At 52.3% G+C, this 24,562-nt stretch overlaps 2 protein-coding genes across 8 annotated transcripts in view; both read left to right on the plus strand.

Annotated features, from left to right (window-relative positions):
* Window positions 1–6: 6 nt before the first annotated feature.
* PLEKHA4 (pleckstrin homology domain containing A4) lies at window positions 7–18,998 on the plus strand. 7 transcript variants are annotated; one of them, XM_015592548.1, is made up of 20 exons: window positions 7–434; window positions 839–980; window positions 2,069–2,176; window positions 3,552–3,624; window positions 3,733–3,833; window positions 3,984–4,093; window positions 4,714–4,929; window positions 5,277–5,556; window positions 6,192–6,266; window positions 6,971–7,018; window positions 7,159–7,239; window positions 7,394–7,543; window positions 8,395–8,493; window positions 10,383–10,523; window positions 11,479–11,578; window positions 11,648–11,724; window positions 16,827–17,003; window positions 17,761–17,819; window positions 18,217–18,329; window positions 18,540–18,998. In XM_015592548.1, the coding sequence occupies exons 2-20, from the start codon at window positions 897–899 to the stop codon at window positions 18,803–18,805; spliced, it is 2,358 nt and encodes a 785-aa protein (XP_015448034.1). In that variant the 5' UTR covers window positions 7–434; window positions 839–896; the 3' UTR covers window positions 18,806–18,998. The 7 variants fall into 7 exon arrangements, with proteins under 7 accessions (XP_015448034.1, XP_006905115.1, XP_015448055.1 ...); XM_006905053.2 differs by having other exon boundaries at window positions 16,827–16,988; XM_015592569.1 differs by having other exon boundaries at window positions 7,394–7,507.
* Window positions 18,999–21,003: 2,005 nt separating this feature from the next.
* HSD17B14 (hydroxysteroid 17-beta dehydrogenase 14) overlaps window positions 21,004–24,562 on the plus strand; it is an 8,394-nt gene continuing 4,835 nt past the window's right edge. Inside the window, 2 exon segments of the mRNA XM_025048827.1 lie at window positions 21,004–21,016; window positions 23,197–23,288. Coding sequence (XP_024904595.1) covers window positions 21,004–21,016; window positions 23,197–23,288 — 105 coding nt within the window.

A 24,562-nucleotide genomic window follows, 5' to 3' on the forward strand; every position in this document is an offset into this window, starting at 1 on the left:
GAGAGGAAGAGGACGAGACCGTGAGGGAGACAGACAGATACGGGCAAGACAGAGAGGGAGCCGGGGAGAGAATGAGATAGAGACTCAGGGAAGGGACTGAATCTAAGAGAAAACCATTTGGACAGAAACAGAAGGATTGGGAGAGAAAGTGATATGGGTGTGTGTAAGTGTGTGTGTGTGTGAGAGAGAGAGAGACTGAAAGACACAGAGATTAGAGAGAGACAGAAGGTGAGTCTGGTGACAGAGACAGTCGAAAAGAAAGGGAGAGAACGAGAGGAAGACAGACCACAAGAGAGGAGAGACAAAGACAGAAAGAGTGAGCGGATAAGTGAGACTGAGGCCGAAGGAGGCAGCACCTGAGGAGGAGGAGGGGGGCTGTGGCTGGGAGCCCCAGCACCGCCCTCTTGCCCCCTGTCCTTGGGACCCCAGAGCTGGTGAGTTCCCTGGCTGGGCTGGGAGGGGCTGCCTAGGTGTGCATTCCTGGTGTTCCCAGGGCTTTGCAGGGATGGTTTGGGGGTGTGTATGGGAGGGCGGGAGACAGGTAGCTGGTGGCAGCTGGAAAAAGGCAGGGAATGGGGGTTTTCTAAGCACAGAGAGGGGCAAATTCCTGGTCGGAGCACAGGGGGCAAGAATAAAGGAGCCCCTATTCTCTGTCTTGGGCTGCAGACAGCTGCCCCCCTCCTCCCCGCAGCTGCCAGGGCCGCCCACCTCTCTTGGCATCGCTGTTGGTATGCCGTCCCGGGCCAGTGCCTCCCCAGCCCCCCAGTCTCCAAACAACAGGCTCTTTCTCCTCGGCCTCCTCTGACCTGGGAGTCCCTGACCCCGTCTCTGTCCCCAGCGGGTCAGCTGCAGAGACACGCACACACGGGCCCTTTCTTTCTCTTCCCGAGCCCTGGATGGAGGAGGGCAGGCCTCGGAGCAGCCTCAGCCTGGCCAGCAGCGCCTCTACCGTCTCCTCTCTTGGCAGCCTGAGCACCAAGGTCGGAGCTTCTCGGTGGGGCTGGGGAGGAGGAGGGCAGGGCTCTGGGCGGCCCCATCCTACTGTTTCCTAGCTTTGGGTTCGCCCCGCCCCCCCTTGCCCCCGGGGACTCCGGTTGTTAAGAACAACGGGGTCTGCCAGACCTAGCTAGGTCCCAAGTTGCCCACTAGCCGCAGTTAGGAATTCCGAGGCACTTATAGCTGTCCCCACCCCTCGTACTTTCCTGATTCCCAGCCAGAGTAACAACCCCACTTGACTCTGGTTGCTAAGGCCACTCCCCCCAGGAACTCAGAAGCAGTGGGTACTCTTGATTAGGATGGAGATCTCCCCATCTGGTCTCTAGCCATCCAATCTACCCGGTTCTGAAATGCAGCAAAGAAAGACCTTTCTCTGACAATAAGGCCCCACGAGGCCCGAGATACTTGCATTCCAGATCGTCACCCCGGCCCTGAGTTCAGTGACGACACTCATTTCCTTGTCCTCGTGCCATTCCCCTCAGTCATTTCCAGTTTCCCAAGTTCAGTCAGAATCCATAGATTCCAACCTGACCTTGGTCACACCATCCCCAAGGGCATCCTGTGGGAACGTGGCTGTGGATGCCTGCGACGCCTGTGTATACAGGAGAGGGAACTCCGTCTCTTGGGATGGAGGGATTTGGAGCCCCCCTCTACTCAAGACATGGTTGCGGAGGGATGTCATTTTCTGGCACCAAAGCATCCTTTGATTCTGTCTGACCCATTGCCAGAGACTCTACATGGAGGTCTCTCCTGATTATTTCCACTTCAGATCCCAAAGGTCACATTACATTCGTGGCTCTGGTGGCCAAGGGCATCCTCTCCTTGTCAGTGGACCCTTGATTCCCAAATTCCTCCCCTATCGGCCAGGAGCCTCTTCCTTGCCTCCAAACACTCCCTCCGAGCATAAAAAGTGTCCCTCAGTTCTGTATGTGCACAGCCAATACTGATCTCAAAGCTTAGCTCCTTCTTTGCCCTGGTTTCTACGGGCAGTCCGGTGATGGGGTCTCCTGCGTCCCACTGCCCCACCCGAGCCATCTGGAAGCCCTGTTCACTTCTGTCCTTCCCTCCTCAGAAGCCCGCCCGGGCAGTAAGCAAGGTGCACGCCTTTGGGAAGAGGGGCAATGCGCTCAGAAGGGACCCCAACCTCCCAGTTCACATCCGAGGCTGGCTGCATAAGCAGGTGGGCTGACGGGAGAAGGGGAAGGACACTGAGTGATGCTGGAGGCTTGTCCCTGGCTGTCCGCTGTTTCTCTCCTTCCGAGTCTCCAAAATTTCCTTTTTTGCTCTCGCTGCATCTCTCCTTATTCCTTCATTGTTTCATTTACTCATTCGCTCATTCCCCTTCTTGAACATGTACTTACAATGTGCCACACCCTGGGACACGTGCCAATACTACTAATAATAATCATCGCTGGTATGTATCGATAGTCCGTTCAAGATGAGGGTGGAGTGGGGGGTGAATAACAAACTAATATATAAATAAATTGGATAAATGAAATAATATAATGGATATATAATATAAAGACAAAATACATGAAATAAAAGATTTCGGATGGTAGGAAGTGTGAAATGAAGGGCTGTGAAGAAGTAAGACTGGAGGGGGGAGGGTGCTCAAAAGTGGCAGTGGGGGAGAGCTGCCCTTGACCGGTGGTCAGGAAAGGCTTCTCTGAGCAGATAACATCTGAGCCGAGAACTAAATGACAAGAAGAAGCCCATGATGCTGAAATCTGGGGGCAGCGGGCCTCCGAAGGCTCTGCAGCAGGCCATAGCTTGGTCTTTGGAGCAAACAAGGGGAGAGATGGAAGAAAGTGTGACCCCAGACGAGCAGTGCCAGCATCCCCTGAGAACTCGCTAGACAGGCAAACTGTCAGGCCCCAACCCAGACCTACTGACTTCAGAACTCTGGGGAGGGGACCCAGGAACCTGGTTTTAACAAGCCCTCCTGGTGAGTCTTGTGCACGCCTGGTGCCCTGGGGTAAGGAATTTCCAACTTATTCTAAGTGTGAAGATAAGCTCTGTTTTGAGCAGGGGACTCACACGATCTGATTTATCATTTAAAAAGATCCTGCTGCTTCTGTGGGAACAGACTGAAGAGAGGAGGGGCACAAGGTCGGGGACGGTGTAGTTCTGGCAGAGGCGATGGGGGAGATGCAGGATTCGGGTTATGGCTCAGTGCCACGATCCTGGCCTCTCTGTGTCTCAGGCTCCAGAACTATGGGACCAAGTCGTCGTGTATACAGCCGGTGCCCAGTCTCTCGTTCGCAACTTCCCGTACCTTCTCAATCCGCAGTGGACAGATGAGGGGCCTAGTGGAGGGAGAAATGACTTGTTTAGGGCCAGTTTGAAAGCGGTGGAGCACTGTGTCCGGAATCTATGTCCTCTCAAGCACGACACACTGGCTTCCAGCTCTTCAACTGAATCCGTGGCATCAGACGTGTCTCTGTTCCTCCCCTCTCGCTAGGTCTCTGTCCCCAAACTCCAGAGCATCACGTTTTCCATCTCCTTTCCTCCTTCTCCTCTACTCAGGCCTCTTCTCCCACTCTCTCTCCCCCCAGGACAGTGCTGGGCTCCGGCTCTGGAAACGCCGCTGGTTCGTCCTCTCCGGCCATTGCCTCTTCTATTACAAGGGTCAGTGCCCCAGCTGGCGTGGGGGGGGGGCGGCCCCCTACCTTTTTCTTCTAGCCTCTCGGCCTTTAGATCCCCGTGTGATCCCTGACCCCAGCCCCTCTTTTGCAGACAGCCGCGAGGAGAGCGTCCTGGGTAGCGTTCTGCTCCCCAGCTATAGTATCAGGCCAGATGGGCCAGGGGTCCCCCGAGGGCGGCGCTTCACCTTCACCGTGAGTCCGTCCATCCCCTGTGGGTACCGGGAGATGGGGACAGGCATTGGAGCATCCATTATTGGAGATAAAATATATTGGCCAGGTTCGACAGCATCTTCCTTTTTGGAAGGCAGGGGTGTCCGGGTCCCCAGCTCTGTCTCCCCGTAGGCGGAGCACCCAGGCATGAGGACCTATGTTCTGGCTGCCGACACGCTAGAGGACCTGCGGGGCTGGCTACGTGCGTTGGGCCAGGCCTCCCGCGCAGAGGGGGATGACTGGTGAGTTACAGGTCATGCCCTTGACCCTGTACTTCCAACCTGGGTCAGTCTCATCTTCCCCTAGTACCTCTCCTTGAGGCCTTGCCCCTCAACGTCCAATCACTAGTCTTCTAGCAAAGGAGACTCCGCCCCCCCGACCACCATTGGAAGAACTTCAGCTCTTCCAATCAGAACAAAGTCTTTACCTCTAAGCCCCGCCCATCACTTTGTCCCGCCCCGCCATCAATATTCCACACTCTCTGATTGGCTCCCTCTGAAGTCTACACCCTCCCCTCCAAGTTGCCACCTAAACAATGTTGGATAAATTTAAAAAATACAAAACAAAACCAAAAAAAACTTCAGTTTGTTTCTGTCCCTGCTTGCTCCAGTTTTTAGGCTGGAGATTCATAGTCTGGGGCTTTGGGTTCAGTGACCTGGACAGACCTTGTGGCCCGGCACAAGTCACTTCCACACTCTAGCCTTAGTTTCCCCACTTGCAAAATGGGGACAGTGACTTATAATGCACCATCTCTCCTTTTGTTCTGTATAGGTCCCTTTGTCCTGATCTGTGAAATCAGAATAAGGGCTGTTACGAGGTTCAAAGAAGTGATGTTTTTTTTTTTTCTATGCCCACTCGATAGTGGGCGTCCCAGGTCACCTATACGTCCCCAGCCCGGGGAGGGTCCTGGCGGCCCCGGTGGTCCTCCAGAGGCAAGCAAAGGGGAAGAGGGGTGCACCTTAGAATCACCAGAAGTGGCTCGCCTTTCCAGAGGTCATGGCCGACCTGGGCTGCTCCCTCCCAGCCCCATGGCCGACCTCCAGTCTGGATCCCGGATTCAGAGGACCAGGAGTCCGGAGTGAGTTGGACCAGGGAATCTGGGATGAGAAAGTTCTCTTGAGCTTTAGGGGAAAGGCTGTGTTCGGGACAAGGCCCAAGGGAAGGGCTAGGACGGGGACTGATTAGGGGGCGTGGTTTAGTGTTTTCTTGCTAGAGTGTGACTTGCTGGGTTTCTTGTGGGGTCAGAGCCTGTCAGGAGATGCCACAAAGTGAGAGATTATTCAAGGTCTGGCCAAGAGGAGCGCTCTGCTCTTAGAGGAACAGTGAAACACACTGGGAGACCCGTCCTTGAGACCGACTCGGTGGGTAGTGGGTGAGGAGGCTCTAGTTGACCAAGTTCCCTGATTCTCTCTCCCCCGCCCACAGCCTGTTCACACCCCTCTCTCACCCTCCCTCCCCTCTGAGCCTCCCCCGGCCCCGTTCTGCTCCTGCACGCAGACCCCCTCCCTCCTCAGGTGACACAGCGTTCCCTGCCAGACCTCATACTCCCTTGAGTCGCATCGATGTGCGGCCTCCCCTGGATTGTGGTCCCCAGCGCCAGGCCCTCTCCCGGCCCCCCACTCCCCGCCGAGGACTCTCTTCCGAGGCTGTGGCAGGAAGACCCCCCAGAAGTCCCCAGAACTGGAATCAGGAGGCCAGAACACAGGTGAGGAGAGCGGTGATGGGGAGGGGGAACACATCTCCCTTATGGCCGTGGGGCGATCTTTTGGGCTGGTCTCTAGGTCATTGCCCCTGAGCATCATGGGGATTGTAGTTCAGCATAATCATAGCTGGGTTCAGATGTAAAAGGGAGAGTAGACTTTATCTCCCATCAATCCACAGGGTTGTCTTTTCAGGCTGGTCTCAGGCCATTACTCTTTAAGCATTATGGGGATTGTAGTCCAGAATACTCTCCAAGACAATGTTGGGAAAGAAAGTGTGAGTTGCGTTTGCCTTGTGTCTCCAGTTTATCCTTTCAAGTTGGTAACCTGCTATTTTCTCTGAGCATCATGGAATTGTAGCCTAGAATATCCACAGCTAACCACAAATGTGAGAGTAAGGACAGATTGAAACTTTGATCTGCCTCTGGGGCTGTTCTGCCAGGCTTGTCTATTTGTTACGATCCTCTGGGTCCCCATGGTGGCACCCAGCTGGAGAGCAGGTAGTCAAGGAAGTTGTGGGGGCCCAGTTCTGAACCTCGAAGAGTCTCTTAGGGCACTTCAGTTCTGGACACATGCACTTTAGTATTTGTCAGTAAGACATGCCAATTTCCAAACATCTCTATTTCAATATTCCTCCTAGGCCCCTTCTGGCTCCTCCACGTATCTCCAGCTCCCCCCAAGACCTCCTGGGACCCGGGCTTCCATGGTTTTATTGGTAAGTGTCCAGGGGTACCTGCAGCCTGCCGAGGTCCCCTCCCTTGCTTTCTTTGCTATGGTGAATGTCATCTCCTGGACCAGGGAACACTGGATGTTCCAAAGTCTTTGGGTCAGTGCTTTTATTAGCTTCCTAGGGCTGCCTCAAACCGGGTAGCATATATATGGAATATCTCTCCATTCATTCATATAATCTCCTAGATCTTTTGAGTTTTAATATTTTTCCGTAGAGATCTTGTGTGTTCTTAGCTAAGGTAACTCCTAAATTCCTGATAGTTTTTAGAGCTGTTTGAATAGCGACTTCTTTACAAATTATGTTTTCTAGTTATCGATGTGAACGTTTGTAGTAGCTTCATCTTGCACTCGGCATCCTTGCTGAATTTTCTGTTTCCTTTTTCTTATGCCATTGGTCAGGACCTCGGATACTGTGATGTAGAGTACCAGTGGTAGTGAACATACTTGTTTATTCTCAGTCATAGAGGATACGTTTCTATTTTCTCCATTATAACATTTGCTATAGTTATTTGGCGACACAAGCCATTATCTTCCTAAAGCCAAGAACCAGGCAATTGGTCTACTGAGGTTTGTAAAGCTTGGAGCGAAGCTCACGGGCGGCGGGTCTGTCAACAGAAACAGGGCTTGGCTCAGCACTGACATAAGAACCTGTCTGTCCACGTGACTCCTGGCTTTTCTCCTTCCCCTCAGCCAGGTCCCCCGCTGGACTCAACCTTCCACCAAAGCTTGGAGACAGATGTAAGTTCTCCCTGATCCAACCCCTGCTGAGTTCTCAGAGTTGGAAAGAGAATATTCTAGATGGTGGGGAGAGGGGAATAGAAAAGCAAGGGGAAGAGCCAGATCTGGCCCACAAATAGCTCCCGTTCTCCTTTATCCAGACTCTGTTGACCAAGTTGTGCGGGCAAGACAGGCTCCTGAAGAGGCTGCAGGAGGAGATAGACCAGAGGCAGGAGGAGAAGGTATAGGGCTCCGGGACCGGAAAGGGACACCTAACCTCTCTGCCTGCGGTTAGCCCTTCCGCATCCTCAGCACACCGGATGTGGGAGGACATCTTTTCTCTCTCCCTGGGGCTGGGCGTGGCTTTGGAAGATGAACCTTTTCTGCTCTGCGCAGGAGCAGCTAGAAGCAGCCCTGGAGTTGACCAGGCAGCAGCTGGGCCAAGCGACCCGGGAGGCCGCGGCACCTCCGAGGGCCTGGGGACGCCAGCGCCTTCTACAGGACCGACTGGTCAGTGTGAGGGCCACTCTTTGTCACCTGACCCAGGTGAGCGTCAGGAAAGGGGCGTGCCCTCCCCGGAGGCCCCAGGACTCTATAGTTTGTTAGTGAAGGGGACCTGACCCCCAGAATTCATGGGAAGGAGATTCTTAAGAACGGCCTCTGCCCCAAATTTTAAACCATTGGTCTTGACTGTCCTAGAGGGTGAACGGCTCAGAAGAGGCAGAACTTAATTTAGCTGTTTAAGAGGGTGATTTTGATACGGGATTCCTGGTTTCGAGTCTCAGCTCCCACGCGTATTAGCTGTGTGACCTTAGAAAAGTTATTTAACTCCTCTGGGCCTTAGATGCACCTTATGTCAATGCAAGATGGTAAACAGAATTTACTTCGTAGAGTCCTTGTGAACATTTCATAAATATACGTCAATGAAAGAAAGAATGAATAACTGTTTAGGATCTGGAAATGCTGAACAATATTTAAGTGTTAGCTATAGTTATTATTATCTGTGAAATGGAGACCTGAGTAGTCCCTACCTCCCAAGAATTCAATGAGTGCCGAGAACAGTGCCTAACACGTGTTAAGTACGTAATAATGTTAGCAGCTATCAGTGTTATTATTGGTATCGGCAAGGAGGTTCCTGCTGCCCAGGATGCGTGGAGTTGTGGTCTTAAGAATTCATTAAACGTGCCCTGGGCAGTGCAAAGGCAATCCGGAGATTTTAGAGAAAGCCGTTATTTCCCTACGCTAGCAGCTCATGGGAACAGCAGGTTCCGTACGGACTCTGGGGTTCCTCGTAGTCGGAGCGAAGAGGCCTGTGGGAGTTGTAGTCCGAGGACGGAGTGGGGACAGATCCGGTGGGTGGGCATGCTAACCCCGTGTCTCCCTTTCCGGGACCTGAGGAGCGAGAGCGGGTTTGGGGCACGTACAGCGGCCTGGAGCAGGAGCTGGGCACCTTGAGAGAGACCCTTGAGTACCTGCTGCACCTTGGGTCCCCCCAGGTACATCTTCGCCCCAAACCCAGAAGCCCCGCCCTTGACTCCAAGTTCACCCGGAAACCCTTTTGGTATTTAAGCTCCTCCCACAGAAACAAAGCCCCTCCTGCTTTATCATAAGCTCCTCCCCATCCTTTTCTTTCATTTTAAACCTCTTATTGTAGTTAACACCAAGCCTTTCACTTTAAGACCTACCTTTAGATTCTCCTCTCTGGTTTTAAATCTCTCCTCTTATTCTGAAGCCTTCCTCTCTGTCAGAACTCCACTCCTCAGCCCTGTCCCCATCCAGGAAGCTCACCTCTTACCTTCTGCACTCTGACTTTTGCTGTTAAATTTATCCTCTGGAGTTTCCAATTCTAAATCTGGTGTCTTAGTTCAAGCCCCACTGCTGCGGTGTGAGCCCCCTTGCATAGCCTCGGACCCCCTTCCTCATTCTAAGTCTCGCCATCACGTTTCTAAATCAATGGTTAGTTGAAAACAATTTCTAGGATTAAACATACACTCACAGATTTAAGCCCTGCTTTCTTTGTGCTAAACCCTCCTACTTCTTTCTAACATCCACCCCTCAACTCTAATTCCCCATCCGCGGCTGTTAAATATCACAGCCCTAGCAATACATGAAGAGAATATTACATCACGACCAAATCGGGTTTATTATAGGAATGCAAGGTTAGTTTAACACTTGAAAAATCAGTCCATGTATTTCACCACATTTAACAAAATAAAAGAGAAAAACCACATGATCATCTTAATAAATGCAGGGGGAAAAATGACAAAATTCAACATCTATCTATGATAAATGTACTCAGCGAAGTAGGAATAGAAGGGAAGTTCTTTAATCCGATAAAGGCATTTAAAAAAAATCTATAGCAAACATTGTAGTGGTCAGTGAAATATTGAATACTTTCCCCTGATATCAGGAACAAGACAAGGATGTCTGCTATTACCAGTTCAAGCCAACATTCTACCAGAGGTCCTAGGCAGTACAAGTAAGTCTGAGAAATAAATAAAAGGTGTAAGGACCAGAAAGGAAGAAGTAAAGCTGTTTTTATTTATACGTGACATGATATGTAAAATATCCAAAATAATCTTCAGATAAACTATTAGAATAAGCAAATTCAGCAAGGTCACTGAATGCAAGGTTAATACTTAAAAATCAATTGTCCTCCTATATGCGAGTACCTAGCGATTAGAAAATAAATATTATAAACAGTGGTGTTTGTAATTAACACAAGCGAGTTAAATGTCTAGGAAGAACTCACATGAGAGATATGCAAGGCACCTGCTCTGAAAGCCACAAAACATCATTAAGAGAAGGTAAACACCCATATGAATGGGGATATATACCATGTTCATGGATAGGAAAGATACACTAAGATGTAGTCTCCCCCTAATTGATGACTTCCCTCGTGGGGATCTGCAATCCCACTGAATATCCTGAAGGTTTTTATGTGGAGATTGACAATGGTATCTGCAAGTGCAAAAGGCCAAGAGTAGCCTGGACATCCTCCAAGAACAATGCTGGATGCCAAGCCTGATTGTACAGCGACAGCGTATAAGACAGCGTAGTATTGACATAGGTTTAGACACATGGACTGAAGGAATAGAACAGGGTATTCAGAAACAGACTCATATTTTTATACAGTCATCTATCATGACAGGAGTAATTGCAGAGCAGTACAGGAAAGATGGTGTTTGTGATAAATAGTGATAGGTCGATGGGATGTCCAGATGGAAATGGATGTTCACAAATACAGCCTCCATATGCACACATAGTGCATTCGTGACTCCCTAACTGTAGCCCACCTGATTTCGGACCCTGTCTGTGGCCTATGAACTTTAACCCTCCCTACATTTTCCCACCTTTGAGTAACAAATTTCTTTCTTTTTCCCAGGACAGAGCGTCTGCTCAGCAGCAGCTGTGGATGATGGAAGACACGCTGGCAGGTCTGGGGGCACCCCAGAAACCACCCCCCCACACTGAGCCTGACTCCCCATGCCCCACACTCCAAGGCGAGGAGTCCTCAGAGAGGGAGGTGAGACACACGCCTCTCTCCCCATCCCCCAGTTTCCTGTCCCATCTGCCCCTGGCCCAACTCATTACGCACTCACGTCTTTCCCTCTCCCGTGACCAGCTAACCAACTTCAGGCAAGTATCCTATGCTCCGGAAGCCTTCGTTTCCTTGTTTGTTATAAGCAGTCATCGTTTAGTGCTGTGCTAGAGCCAGCTCCCGTCACTTCCCGAGGGCCAGCTGCCTTCATCTCTTCCCAGGTCCACATTGACCACGGTGGGGTGTTTACACCACGGTAATTGGCAAATGCTACAAACCAGGGCTCTTTTCTCCCAGAGGTATTGGTTCAACATTTACCAGACACTTCTGGTCATAACCCCCACCTTGCAGGGCTCTATAAGAAGGAGAAAGGCTGACGAGGAAGCGCCCGGTGCTCAAGAAGCACGAGCCACTATTGTCATATCTGGGATGGTGCCACTGCTTGCTGTGACCTGCAGATCATGTATGCAGGAGACCTGGGTTCTGATCCCAGCTCTGCTCTCTTTATGACATCAGTCGTTGGCCTGATTCTCTGAGCCTCAGTTTCCCCATATGTAAAACAGTGATAATAATAGGTGTCTTGTAGATTTTGGGGAAATGTAATGACGGGGAAATGTAATGAGAAAATGCACTGTGTCAAATGCATAGTCACTACAAAAATCTCATATTTGCAATGCCTTTCCATGTGCCAGGCGCTGTTCAAAGGGCCTTACATGTATGGAGTCAATGCTCATATTAGAAGTTGAAATATGGCCCAGAGAGGTAAAGTGTCTTGCCCAAGGTCACACAGCTGAGAAACAGCAGGGCCGAGATTGGAAACCAGGTCCTCTGACTCCTGATTTTCAGTCTTAATCCTCGGCATGCTGCGTCTCATCATGCCTTGAAAGTGATATTGATGATGATAATGATCGTCATGAGTCCCCTTCTCCAACCCCTCCAGAGTCTGCCTGAATCCTTGGAACTGAGCTCAGCCCGGTGCCCCGAGGCTGACTGGGGGCGGCCCCCCGCGGGCGGCAGAGACCTCCCCAGCCCTCGCTCAGGTGAGCCTCTCGGGCGGGGCAGGGCTCACTTGGCATTCCAGGTCCTCACCAGGTCCCATTCTGTCCCAGGTCTTGGATCTCCGAGGGTCTCCCGGGCCTCCAGCCCTGAGGGTCACCTCCCCAGGTCCCCGCAGCCAGGAACCAAGGTAAGGTAGTCTGTCGACCCCTTCCGTTCCATCTTGGAAACCTTGGACCTGACCACCACTACCCACCCCCGCCACCCCTCATGGGGGAACAGCTGGGAGAGGGGAGTTGTAAGGCCACACCCCAGACTGGAGAGAATGTGGTTTGCTAAGGATCGAGTTTTGTCTCTGTCACTCCTAGGCTGTGTGACTTTGGGTCAGTGACTAAAGCTCTCTTTGCCTCTATTTTTTATCTGCAAAATGGAGCTAATAGCAGTGCCTACCACCTAGAGCTGACGTGAGGATTCAAATTAGGTTGGAAGTAGTGTCTGGATAGAGTAAGTACTGCATTCATTCATTCATTCATTCATTCATCAATTCATTCATTCAACAAAAACTGATTAAATATCGTCTTTACCATCCAAGAAGGTAGCCAGTAGCCACACACAGCTATCTAAGTGACTTAAAATGACATAAAATAAAAAGAATTTCACTTACTCCCTACTTTTCGAGTGCTCGGGAGCCACGTCACACAGCCACCCTGTTGGGCTGTATCTGCATAGCACATTTCCATCATCATAGGAAGTTCTGAGGCACAGAGCTGTGTGGACGCTGAGGTCACAAATGTGAACAAGATGAAAAAAATATGCTTCCCTTATGAATGTGGCATTCTAGTGGATGTCAAGGGCAGATAATGAGCAATCGCTTTACGTTATTTTATACATTCCAAGTGCGAAATAAAAATAGGACGGAGAGCGAGGAGGAGGGGGACGCTGGGGAAGGAGAGCGGTTGTAAATGGCTGGTCTGGGGAGGCCTCCTGGGGAGCGAGCCTGGGGGACATCTGGTGGAAGAGCATTCATTACAGGCAAAGGGAGCAGCCTCTGAGGCAGGAGTGGGCCTGGCATGTTGGCGGGGCAGCTAGAAAGCCAGTGGGAGTAAGCGAGCGATGGAGAGAGAGGTGGCTATGAGGACAGATGGATAATGGGGACAGATGATGCTGGGCCTTGTGGTCCACGGGGAGGACTTTGCTCTGGCTGCAATGGAGCTGGGAGCCAGAAGAGTTCAGAGCAGAGAAACCCAAAGTGGGAACGGGCGCCGTCTGGTGGTCATGTGGGGAATAGCCTGCGGGGCCAGGGCCGAGGCAAGGAGCCAGGGGACCGGGAGGGTGGGAGGAGGGCGGCGGGGCAGAGACGTTGAGAAGGAGTCGGAGTCTAGGTGTATCAGTCTTCAAACTTTATCCCAAACCCTTGGCACCAGATGTAATTGAAAGCGCAAAATTATGCAGATTCTAGACCAATACTATGGTGCATGTAGCGCATATTATGTAAAACCTCCAGCCGCGTCTGGCACCGCACCCTTAATCAAACACATTAAAATCTCTGCAATAAAATGTATGGATATTCGTACTAAATGGGATAAAAGCTATAAAAGACATCTCAATTTAAATGTCAAGGTTTTTTTTTTTTTTAATAATCACGAACTTCTAAATGAGTGAATCAGAGTGGAATAAGACTAGATTAGAAATATCAGGCACCTTTTATTTCTAAGGAAGAGGTTTAGCAAGACGTGTCACACAATCCAGGCACGAACGAAGCCAAATACCAGAATGTACACCTGCGGTAAATGCTCATAACTTCCAGTGACTTGAGGACTGTGGAGACAGAGGTTACCGGTCAAGTGATCAATGCTGTAGTCGAATTGAAATGGGACATCCGAGGCGGGGCCAGGACTGGGGTTCCCTGGGGATGAGGCACGAAGCCTTCGTAGAGTTTCGTGCTGTGTTATCTGCTCCTTCACAAAGGGTCTCATGTGGGGAGTGTCCCTTTCATCGAGCGAATACACGCTCTTGGCCACTGAGAAATACACGCTGTCAGCAGTGAAACTGATCACCTGTTTCAGTATTTCAGCCTTGGGGAGTTTTTCCCCTGTGTCCCCGATGTTAGCAACATGATCACTTTAGTGCTCTCGAATTTCTAATCTTTTTCCATCCCAGCGGTTGCTCTCTCTGCCAATAGATGCCCGACAGACAGGTTATTGCTGGTGTCTAGTAAGAGCGTCCTCTTGGACCCAGTCACCTCGGGCACAAATAAGAAAACTCGATCTCTTCTTATCAACGACGCCAAATCTGGTTTCTCGAGGACGTTGGGGAAAGCGGGTCCTTCGGTTTTCATCTGCAGAGTCAGAGCCTGGCCTGGGCTGGCATTAGCTTCTGCCCATTTATCAACCTCCTTCCGGGCACTGATGGCTGCAAATTGGCATCGCTAAGAGGTCTTGGATCTTGAGTTTCCTGCAGCCAGAGTACAATTAAAAAAAAAAAGAGGGGGTGGTGGTGATCTTTGTTCTTCGCGGAGATTCTGCTTCTGTGATTAGAAGCCGTGTGTGGAGATGACACGCTTGGCAGGAAGCAAATGTCCCCACACAATACCACCCTTCACGAGACCAGAAGGTTTCCAGAGTTTATTCAAGAACCCAAACGCGACAGTTTTCTTGTGGTCTAGCTTGTCTGCAACAATCTCATGCTGCTGATCACAAATCTGAACTTGTCCAAAAAGATTTTCCTGGGTCCCATGATTCTATTTTTTTTTTTTCAATCTTTTTTGAATTAAAATCATTGGGGTAACATGATTCGGTTTCTTGTTTGCATAATCATGCCCAAGTTATGGAAGATTGCAACATGTTCCAAACTGTGTCTTGTGTGTGCCCGTGGAGCTAGCACGTCCGCGGACAGACCACCCGAGCCTGGTATCCTTCGAGCCTGTCATTCATTGTCATTTCTCATCGCTGTCGATGTTTTTATAGGAGCATCACTGTGGAACTGGTTTATCTGTAGTATAGATTTTTATTTTAGAACTCAAGTTTTCATCAGGTCTTATCTTAGCAGACTCATCAGTGTAATTTCTGATTTGCAGATGCGCTGGCCACTGCAGATCATCAGATATTTTATATCACGTGCCTTTTCCATGTTGCCAGCCAATGATCACAATCAATGTTTAGGTCTCTGTGGAATGTTCTAGCTTGTTTCATGACCAAAAAAAGCCAGTCGGGGGCATCTAGTTACATCCTTGTCATGGTCCAGGTCTTTGTGTTTGGCCCTATGGAGCATTTCTGTGCTCGTCATCAGTTCCTGGTCATCGGCGTCCCTGTAAAACTTCCACGACATCTTTATGTTCATGTCACGTCACATTCGGGGGTTCCTCATGGGTCATACTCATTAGAGTGGATACGAACGAAAATCGGTCCTTTCTGAGGAAGACGCAGCCTTCTGCATTCTCGATGGCGTGTGTCCGTGGATTGTTGGGGCTACTCGCGAATTTCTCCGCCCTCACCCCAAACGCTTGGTTCCTGGGCTGCCGAGGGCCTGAGCTCAGGGGTGGTGCAAGTCCCAGGTGTGGCCGCGAGGTGGCAGTCGTACACACGGGCTGTGTTTGGTCCTCACTGTGCCGGGTTGGCCTGTGGGATAAGCCCCTCCCAGCGTGAGACCCTTCAGAGGTGACTGCGTGGGGGCCACTGCCCAGAGGTGGGGAGGGGGGAAGGGAGATAGGAGAAGGGGCTTAAAGGTCGAGGTGATGTCACTTAGCACCACAGAGGGGAGTCTCTGGGTTACAGAGCTGAGGACAGCAGCTGCTTGGGGTCCTTCATAGTTGACAGATGGATCCTGACTCATGGCTAGCAGATTTGGGGTACAACGTAGTGGAGCATTCAAAGCAGGCAGGCTCTACATGGCTAAAAATATCCACCTACTTGGATTATGTTTGAAACAAGTGGATGGATAAAAGTTTGAACTTGGCCCTGGCAGGCTTTCGGGCCAGTGGTTTGGCCCACTGTGAAGAAAGAAACGACAAAGGACCAATGAACAGCATCCACCATGCCTGTAGCAGGGGGACATGCGACTCGGGGTCAGAGCAAAACAGCGAACTGCAGTGGATCCAAGCTCTCTCTCTAGAATTTTCTGTTTGGAGACTGCACTGAAGCGTTCTCTTCCCTTCTTTTAAATTTTCAAAAAAATTTTTTTTGCTTAAACAACACGTTTATTGTCATAATTCTGTAGGCTAGCAGTCCGAAATCAAGGTGTCATGAGGCCATGTTCCTTCTGAAGGCATTAGGGACGATTCTGTGCCAAGTTTTGTCCCTCACCTCGCGGCAGCCTACGTCCATTTGTCACGTGGCATCTCCCCATGTGCGTGTCTGTGCGGGTGCGTCGGCCCGTTTCCTGCCCGCAGCATCCCGGATACCTGACGGCCTGTCTTCATTTAGTCCTGTCTCTGTCCCCTTTCGTTCAAGCTGGCGGTGTTTCTGCTGAGATGGTTTGCTGGATCCACGTGTCGCATGACTCATCCCGTGGCAAACGGGTTGTCCAGCCACACCCGTGGCATGCTCTGCAGGACACGCTTTCTCATTGGTCACAGTATGTGTAGGCTGAGAATTTTCCAAATCTTCAAGCTCTGGTTTCTTTTCGCTTTTCTTCGCTTTATCTCCGACCTCTTGCAGTTTAAGTTCTTAAGACTTTCGTCCACGATCACGGTGTCAACAGGCCACACTCCCTCCGAAGTCGCCAGAGAAGGATCTGGGACTCTCTCCTGTCTTCTGGTGCTTTCCTGACTTGTGGCCACATAACTCCAAACTGGCACACGACATTCTCCCTGCGCGCCTCTTCCCTCTGGCTTGAGGGCGAGACCGAGCTCATAAAGTCCTCTAAGGCCAACTCAAGCTTATCTTTTGGACAATTTAGTTATCAATAAATCCGTTTCCTCCGGTCGTTTTTTTTAAAGCCGACTTAAAGGTTGTTGTTTTTTAATCACAAGCATCCCAGCATCTTGTCTATTAGTGCGAAGAAGCTCGATATGTGCAGGGAATTATGGGTGTTTGTTAAGTTCAAATATAGGGCAGCTGATGGAGTGGAGGCCGGAGAGGTGGTTGGGGACCAGGCCTCTCGGGGCCACAAATGCCTTTGTCCCCATGGCTCGGGGACCGTGGGAGGGATGGCATCAGCTCTGGGTATGGGATGAGCCCTCTGAGCTCTGGAAGTGAACTTACTGGAAAGGGTCAGACGGGAGGCTAAGAGGCTCAGGGGAGAGAGAGCGCGGAGGTCAAGGTTGGGGTCTTGAGGGCTTTCTCACCTCCCTAGGCACCCCCGGCCCGGCCCCGCATGAGCGCTCAGGAACAGTTGGAAAGAATACGCAGAAACCAGGAGTGTGGACGGCCTCTCCCTCGCCCGGCTTCTCCTCGGCTCCTTACTCTGGGGAGGACACTGTCCCCAGCCAGACGCCAGCCTGATCCGGAGCAGAGGGTGAGGGGAGCAGAGGTGTGTGCTGTGGGTGTGATGGTAGTGGAGCCTCTGCTCCCAGTTTGAGCTTTAGCTTCCCTCTCTGTGAAATGCATCAGGATGTTCCCTGCCTTCTCACCTGGAACTAGGTTTCTGGACTCACCCCAGCTCGTACCTGTGCGGAAGTCAGCAGTATGCTGGTTCCCTCAGCAGTGCGGGCTTGGGGTAGGGCGGAGACAGCATCCCCCGCTCACCAGGCACCACGGGTCTGGATTGGAAGCGCAGCAGTCTGTTTTTTCAGTTACTGTGAGTTGTCAAAGGCAAAAAAAAAAAAAAAAATCGAGGAAGTAGGAAAATCGATTTTATTTACGCTATTGCAACGGGACGAGAGCTCCAGATTCAAAGATCAGAGTGTCTCACCGGGTGGTTTCATCTTAGACTTTTCTGGGGAGGAATCAGACAAGTCACTGGTGGGGCGACTTTAGGGTTAGGATTATTTTTGTGAGGGGGGCACCTCAGGTGAACACCAAACATTTATCTATGTCTAGCTAGTTTTGGGGGGACAAACAGTTCGGTTAATCGTTTATGAGGTAAAGAGTGAATTCGGGGGGTCCGTTTCTGGCCTTGTCATAGGTAAACAAAGGGGGGGCCTCAGTCTTAAGTCATACGGAGGAGAGGGGTTCTTGGCATTGTTGGGGTCTCTGGGGGCAATTTCACCCCTTTGAGCCCCTTTCGCACCATCCCCAGCACGTGGGGCTTCGGGGTAAGGAATACTAATGCCCCGATTCCTTTGCAGCCTGTCCTAGGGCACTCAGGAGCCCAGAAATGGCTCCGAAGCTCGGGGTCCTGGAGCAGGTGAGCAGCTGGAGGGGGACGAGGGCAGGAGCCGGGAAATCAATTTGCCAAAGAGGAGAGCATCCTCGTTATTACGGGCTCCCGAGTACCGGAGCCCAGATCGCAGAACCTTCCTGGGGCGCCAGAAAGCCCTAGATACCCAGTGAGGCCCTCGGGTTCCCGAAAACGCAAACCTGGGTGGGTCGCGAACTCCGCCAGAGCATCGGGAAATCGGGTGAAATTCACGAGAGACTGGACTACAAATCCCATAACGCACGCGGTCTCTTTAGGGCGGCTCCAGGTTTAAAGTCCTTTCGAGACACGAGCTAGGGACTCCAACTCCCAGAAGGACACGCGCGGCGCTGCGGTTGTCACCCGCACTGGCTAATCGTACGTGTCCCCCAAATCTTTTCTCTAGCCCGAGGAACACCGCCTCTTATTTGCCGACATCAGAAGGTCACCGGGAGCGAGTTCTCAGTCTCTCTCAAGCCCTGGCCACTGAGGCGTCACAGTGGCACCGGATGATGGCAGGTGAGGAGGGGCTGGGGACCTTGGGGTCCTCGGTTTTAGGGAGCCGGAGGTCTGGAATCATAGGTCCTGGCGAGGAGGGATGTCGGGGCAGCTTGGAACCCCCTTGTCTTGATGAGGAAAGAGCTGGGCAGGGCTTCGGAGTTATAGATTCCAGGCCAGAGGGGGGCGGGGGCCCCGGAATCCCGCATCCCAAAGTTCGCCATTCTCCAGGTGGAAATGTGGACTCGGAAGGAGACCCTCTTCCCCCTGCGCCACCTTCTCCGTCAGACCCCACGCCCCAGGTGACCTCGCCCCCCAAGTCCCCTGTGGCCAATTCCCGCTGCACCGGGTTCTCCCGCCGAGGCAGTGGGCGTGGCCCAGGCTCAGGCCCCGCCTCCTGGGAGCCCACGTGGGATTCCGGGACCGCCCCTTCCCCCCTGTCCCCAGACGAGGGCGCCTGGCCTCTGCGAGTCACCCTGCTGCAGTCCAGCTTCTGAGCGGCCCAAACGCGGCAGCCAATCGGAGCGCGAGGGCACAGCTCGGAGGTGCCACCTGAAGATCCGGAGCCACTCTGGCACCTGGGGGCGTGACCCGGTCCCCTGCCTGCCAAGGGGAGGGGATCCTATGGCCAAAGTTTGGTTTTCCAGGGACTTATCCAAATTCAGATTAAAACTTTGAACTTTTAGTTAATTAGCTTTGTCTGTCTATTTGGGGTTGTGACGCTGGGGTGTCCGAGGGACAGAGCTGGAGTCTGGAAGGGGCAGGGGCCTCGGCCTTGCAGGTCTGAAGAAGGACGGAGCCTGGGGTTTAGATTACTGGGTTTGAGGGGCGAGGGGTCTGGGACCCAACTTCCCGGGCCGGGCTTCCAGGATCCAGCCCCCCGTTTGTCGTTAGAGCCAGGCCTCAGCGGACCCTGCAGGTGGCCGGGAATGAGTGGCAGAGGGACAGACCGACCGACTGACGCGGGGTGGCTGCGGGATCGCGTTACGCGGGGAAGGAGGTCATTGTGACGGCGTGGGGTGGCGGGGCATCGGAGCCGGCATCGTGAGCCGAGGGGGGTCTTGGCTGGAATATCGGAGTCTGGGAGAGGAGGGACCCCGCGGTCTACCGAGTGTGGGCTGCAGCCCAGATTCCGGTCTTACACAATCCAGTTTGCGGTGCTAACGCAGGCGTGGGAGTGGAAGCCCTGAGCCCTGTGCTCTGGGTCTCAATTATAGTTGCAAAGCAGATAGTATGGGGAATATGTCTCTCGTAGGTTTAGGGTTTGCTCCGGAACCCAGAGATGGGGGTGCCACTCTCAGGAACCCCAGCCGGTACCTGGAAAAGCCAGGGAGAATATGTGTCGTGGCCTCTGCCCTTTGTCCTAGGGGATCATCATGAGAGGGGTCAGAGGGGAGCCGAGGGGGTGATGGGCCCCACGCCGACTGGCCACAAGAGGCCAGCAGAGGCCTTCATGGAGGCCTATGTTGGGGTAACCCGTTCTCAGTGAAGCGCTGAGTCTAAGTGATCAGTGCTCACCTCCAGCCCCGCCTCCCTCAGACCAGGAGTCGGGATCCCCAGCCCTTCTCTTCCCGCAGAGCTGGGGGGCCCCGCTCTGGAGCAGCAGCTTTCTGGAGCTGTCTTTCTCCTCTGTGACGTGACTCAGGAAAAAAGACAAAAAAGACGTGAGTGGCTTTTCTGTCCCCGCTCCCCATTTCCAGTAGTTTCTCTCCCCTCCCCCGGCTCTGTTGTCTTCCAGGTTTTCGCAGGGGCCCTTCCCTCTCCCCGTCTCTCTTCTCCGGGCTAAATCGTTTGGGTCCCAAAGGTTTCAGCTCAGTGTCATGTCCCCCGCTGCGAGGCTGTCCCTGGTTCTGCCGGCCGAGTCCAGTGTCTGGGCGGGTTCTTTTATCTCCCACGTTTTCAAGATCGCTGTGACAGCTGTCGCGTGGATGGGGACCGACGAGTCTCTCACAGCAAGTGTTTATTTTTTTTTTCCTGTAAGAGTTTTTTCTCTCCTGTCCCTTCTCTGTAGTCAGTATCTCTCCAATAGCTGGTCCCCTGGGCCTCTGTCCCCCTGACCCTGGGTCTCTGGAGCATTAACTGCAGTGCGACTCTGTCCAGCCCTCTGGGCTCTGTCACCTCTGGCTTCCTCTCTGCTCTTCTCCCGCCGTATGCGGGGTGATTGGGGGGAGGGCCCCACGTCCTGTAGCTTCTGTCCCCTGGGGTGTGACTCCAGCTTCCCCTGACCTGCCCTGCTTCAGGGAGCGGCAGCGGCAGCGGCACTAGGCTGGCTGCCAACACTCCCCGCTCACGAGACATCTCTCTCCGCTGTGTCATCCCGTCTCCCGGCCTCCCTCCCCCTCCTCCCCAACCTGTTTCCCTTTCTCTGCCACTTGGACAGGATGACGGGACTGCTTCGTTCCGTCCCCGCTCTGCGCCCTTGCCTCTCTGCGCCACGGTGTCCGTACTTCTAAAATGGGAATAGTGATAACGGCCCTCGTTATAGGATGGTTACGGGTATTGAATAAGGTGAACTATTCATAACGGCCAGAGTTATCTCCGTCTATCTGTGCTGTGAGGCCGACGGCCCTTGTCTCCGCCGGTGGCTGTGAAGATGTCCTCACGGCACGTGGTTGATGACGGAAGTCCCCACAGGGCTCAGTGGGCTGGCTTCAGAGGGAAACGGCCATCGGCGTCACAGCCGCCCTTTGCGAGGATGCCTCGCGGTGGTAAGCCGAGTGGCGGGGAGGGGGACCGATTGCACTGAGGTCACACCGCCAGGCCAGGCCGTGCTGGAGAGAAGCCTCCTCGTCACCTGGCCAACTGTGAGCTGCATTTAGGATGACACAGCTGGTGGCTACGCGTTCATTCTTTCTATGTCCTTTGTGTGGTCAACAGATATGTGTTGAGCACCTACTATGTCCCCAGTTCTGTCCCAGGGCCTGGGGACTTAGCAGCAAAGGAAACGGACAAAGCGTCTCATTCCTCCTGGATTCACATTCTAGAATAAGGCAATAGACACGAAGAGACAGGACAGTTAATCCTCATCGTCCGCAGGTTCCGACTCCCCAGAACAATTTTTGTGGCCGCAGAATCGGTTCTCTTCGCGCTTTTCTGCTTTTCCGGTATTCGCAGACATGCGCAGAGCGGCAAAAAAAAAAAAAAAAAAAAAAAATTGAGTCGCCTGCGGCGAGTGTTCCCAGCTCTGGTCTAACAAGGTGACACTCCCTCTGCCATCTTGTTCCGGGTCTGCAGCAGAGAGATGGCCGGAGGACAGAGACAGGAGCGGGGCGGCACAGGGCAAGGAGCTCCAGCTCCGGGGACGGCTGAGCGGGTTCCAGTTGCGAGGCTGGCACCTCTTCATGGGGCCGCCTCCGACGAGTCACCGCGCACTCCGAACCTCCTTTCAGAATAAATAGCCCGGAGCGTGAGCTGTGTTTAGGATTTAAGATTATAACCTGCGTTAGATACCTGTGTACACACACAGGTACTGTCTTCGTCCGATTGGGCTTCTGTAGCAGAAAATCCCATAGAAGATCTGGCTTAAGTAACAAACATTTATCTCTCTCGGTTCCGGAGCCCGAAAAGTCCAAGGTGAAGGTGCAGGCAGATGCAGTGTCCTCAGGTGGTGGGAGGTGCGAGGGAGCTTTCTGAGGTACCCCGTGCATGAGGGCTCCACCCTGTGACATAATCACCTCTCCTCATCTCTTAGTGACATCGCCTTGGAGGTTAAGATTTCAACGTGTGAACGTTCGAGGGGACACAAACATTCAGTCCATAATAGGTACATATTATCAGAGAGCATCATATGTACATACTTCCCCTGGGAGGGATGGGCCCGGGATCACTGACGTAAGGCGTATGGAGACTTTCCAGGCCGTGACTGCTTTGCCGACTGAGAACTGCCCGCATATCCTAGCTTGGCCGGCGATAAGGAAGGCTTTTCCCTTGTTCTTACTCTGTTATCAGCTCTTTTTCTTCTGAATGTCCATTTTTCTTTCCCTCTAACCTCCTCCCCCCAATTCCTTCTACTTATAGTTGATCCCCGAACAATGCGTGGGCTGAGGGCGCCAACCCCATGCAGTGGAAGATCCACGCATCACTTTCGATTCGCCCAAAACTTTGCTACATTCCCGTGGTACCCGTGGAGGATTGGTTTCAAGATCCCCATGGATACCAAAATCCTCGGATTCGCAAGTCCCTTATATAAAGTGGACTAGAACAATGTATGTGGCTGGCCGTCCACATCCACAGATTCCCAACCGTGGATCAAAAAACACTCTTTTTTTTTTTTTTTTAATGCCTACAGCACCCGGTCTTCCTAGGTGGTCTCCCATCCAAATACTAAACACCGACCCTGCCTAGTTTTTCTGAGATCAGATGAGATTGGGCGTGTTCAGGGCGGAATGGCGATAGACTAAAAAAATCGTCTTGTTTTTGATCAGCATTTGGTTGAATCCGCGGATACGAAACCCTGAAAAAAAGCCTGTTTATAAGTGGACGCACGCAGTTTGAACTTGTGTCATTCAAGGGTCAGCTGTATTTAACAACCACGTCACGGTACTGAGTGCCAGGCGCAAATATTGAAATGTCTGAGCTCAAGAAGAAACGATGTCCTCATTCTGCAGATGAGGACACCGAGGCACGGAGAGGCCAAGCGAGCCCCCCAAGGCCTCGCAGCCGGGCAGCGGCAGGGCTGAGACCGGAATCCAGGCCTTGTCACCTCTAAGACCGGTTTTTTGTTAACTGCCGTGCAACCTCCTGTTTCAGGACCCCTGACCCTCTTGGCTGCCAGCCCCCCAGCCTGGGTCCCCCCGCACCCCTACACCGTCCCTATGCGCCTATTTCCTCTTCCTGTCCTGCCCGCGTCTCTCCCTCATTCTCTCCTCTCTCCGACCCCCACCCTTAGATCCGCCCCCGCAGTGGCGGGAGGAGACTTCTGCCCAGGGCTTCCGGCAGCCCCTGGAGCTGAACCAGCTGAGGACATACACCTTGGCCAAGGTGAAGGCTGGGGCAAGTTACTCGATCTCTCTTCACCTCGCTTTTCTTACCTGTAAAAGAGGGCTCATCATGCTACCTGGTCCACAGGGTTGTTCTGAGAATCGAATGAGATTCAACTAAATACCCGCCAAGCCCTTCGAACATGCCTGGCACAGAGTTTGCTGTCTGTGAGTTATTATTGTTTATCACGAAGCTTGTTCTATCTGTTTCTTGTTTGTCATGAACCTTGTTCCGTCTGTTGCTGGCGGCTGATCCACCTCCTTCGTCACTGATATATGTTGGCAAATGAAGCCTGGGAGAGGTAGAAGGGAAAGGTGAGATTTGAGCTGGACTCTGAGTGGGAGGGCAGGGAGTGGAAAAATAGGGCACAGAGTATTTGACTCACTAAGGAGAGAATGTGCAAAGGCCCTGGGGCAGGAACGACCTGGGAGTATTTTAAGAACAAGAGCACACCCCTCTCCGTCTCCAGCTTAGCGATTGCCAGCATTTCGTTAAAATCGTTCTCTCCCTCGCCTCCTGCCATCTCCTCCTGAGACACCATATCATTTCATCTGTCAGAATTTCATAAATACTACCAACAGATTAGAATGTTTACATTTATTCTGACATCATTTAAGACTAATGAAATATTGCCAGAATAGTACAGAGGGCTCTCGTATACCCAGACTCCCCATTGTTAATATTTGACTACACGTTCTTGATGTTTCTGTCTTTCTCTTCGGGAGGAAGTGGCGGGCGCGATGTCCGTTTACCCCTCGGTACCTGGGCGCGTCTGTCCTGAAAACAAGAACGTTCTCTTCCACAATCCCAGTGAGAGTCACACCGACACCAGAGCCTCAGCTAACCTGGGGACCTTCTTATTCCGATGGCTAGAATTCTTAACATCATCACAGCACCGTGGCCACCCCTGTGTTAGTTGGGAACCCCCAGAAGCAGACCCTAGATGAGGACGGAGTTTGGGGTGTGTAGGGGGTGATCCCAGGAAGTGCCACCCTTGGGGTCAGGGGGCAGTTGTGGACACACAAGGCAGCCAATGGAGGGAGTCACTGAGCAAGTTATCCCTGGGACAAGTGAGACACCGTCCCTAGGCAACTCTGTGAGGCAGGGAGAATCGTGCGCCTCACAGTTATTCCCACCACTGTGCCCATCGCGAGGAAATCTGTTGACGTGAGTAAGTTGCTGCCCTGGTCACCAGCATCACCATCATTATGACCATCATCGTCTTCACCCTCATCACCATCATCACCGTCATCGCCACCGTCATCGCCACCATC

This window comes from Pteropus alecto, unplaced genomic scaffold, assembly GCF_000325575.1.
Source record: "Pteropus alecto unplaced genomic scaffold, ASM32557v1 scaffold41, whole genome shotgun sequence".
In the NCBI taxonomy this organism is placed as follows: domain Eukaryota; kingdom Metazoa; phylum Chordata; class Mammalia; order Chiroptera; family Pteropodidae; genus Pteropus; species Pteropus alecto.

Excerpts from the sequence above, each read along its gene's own strand:
- PLEKHA4 (XM_015592548.1), top strand. The coding sequence starts at position 897 with ATGGAGGAGGGCAGGCCTCGGAGCAGCCTCAGCCTGGCCAGCAGCGCC. Across the intron at positions 5,557-6,191 it reads ATCAGGAGGCCAGAACACAG|GCCCCTTCTGGCTCCTCCAC; the intron begins GTGAGGAGAGCG and ends TATTCCTCCTAG. Across the intron at positions 17,004-17,760 it reads AGAGGGTGAGGGGAGCAGAG|CCTGTCCTAGGGCACTCAGG; the intron begins GTGTGTGCTGTG and ends ATTCCTTTGCAG.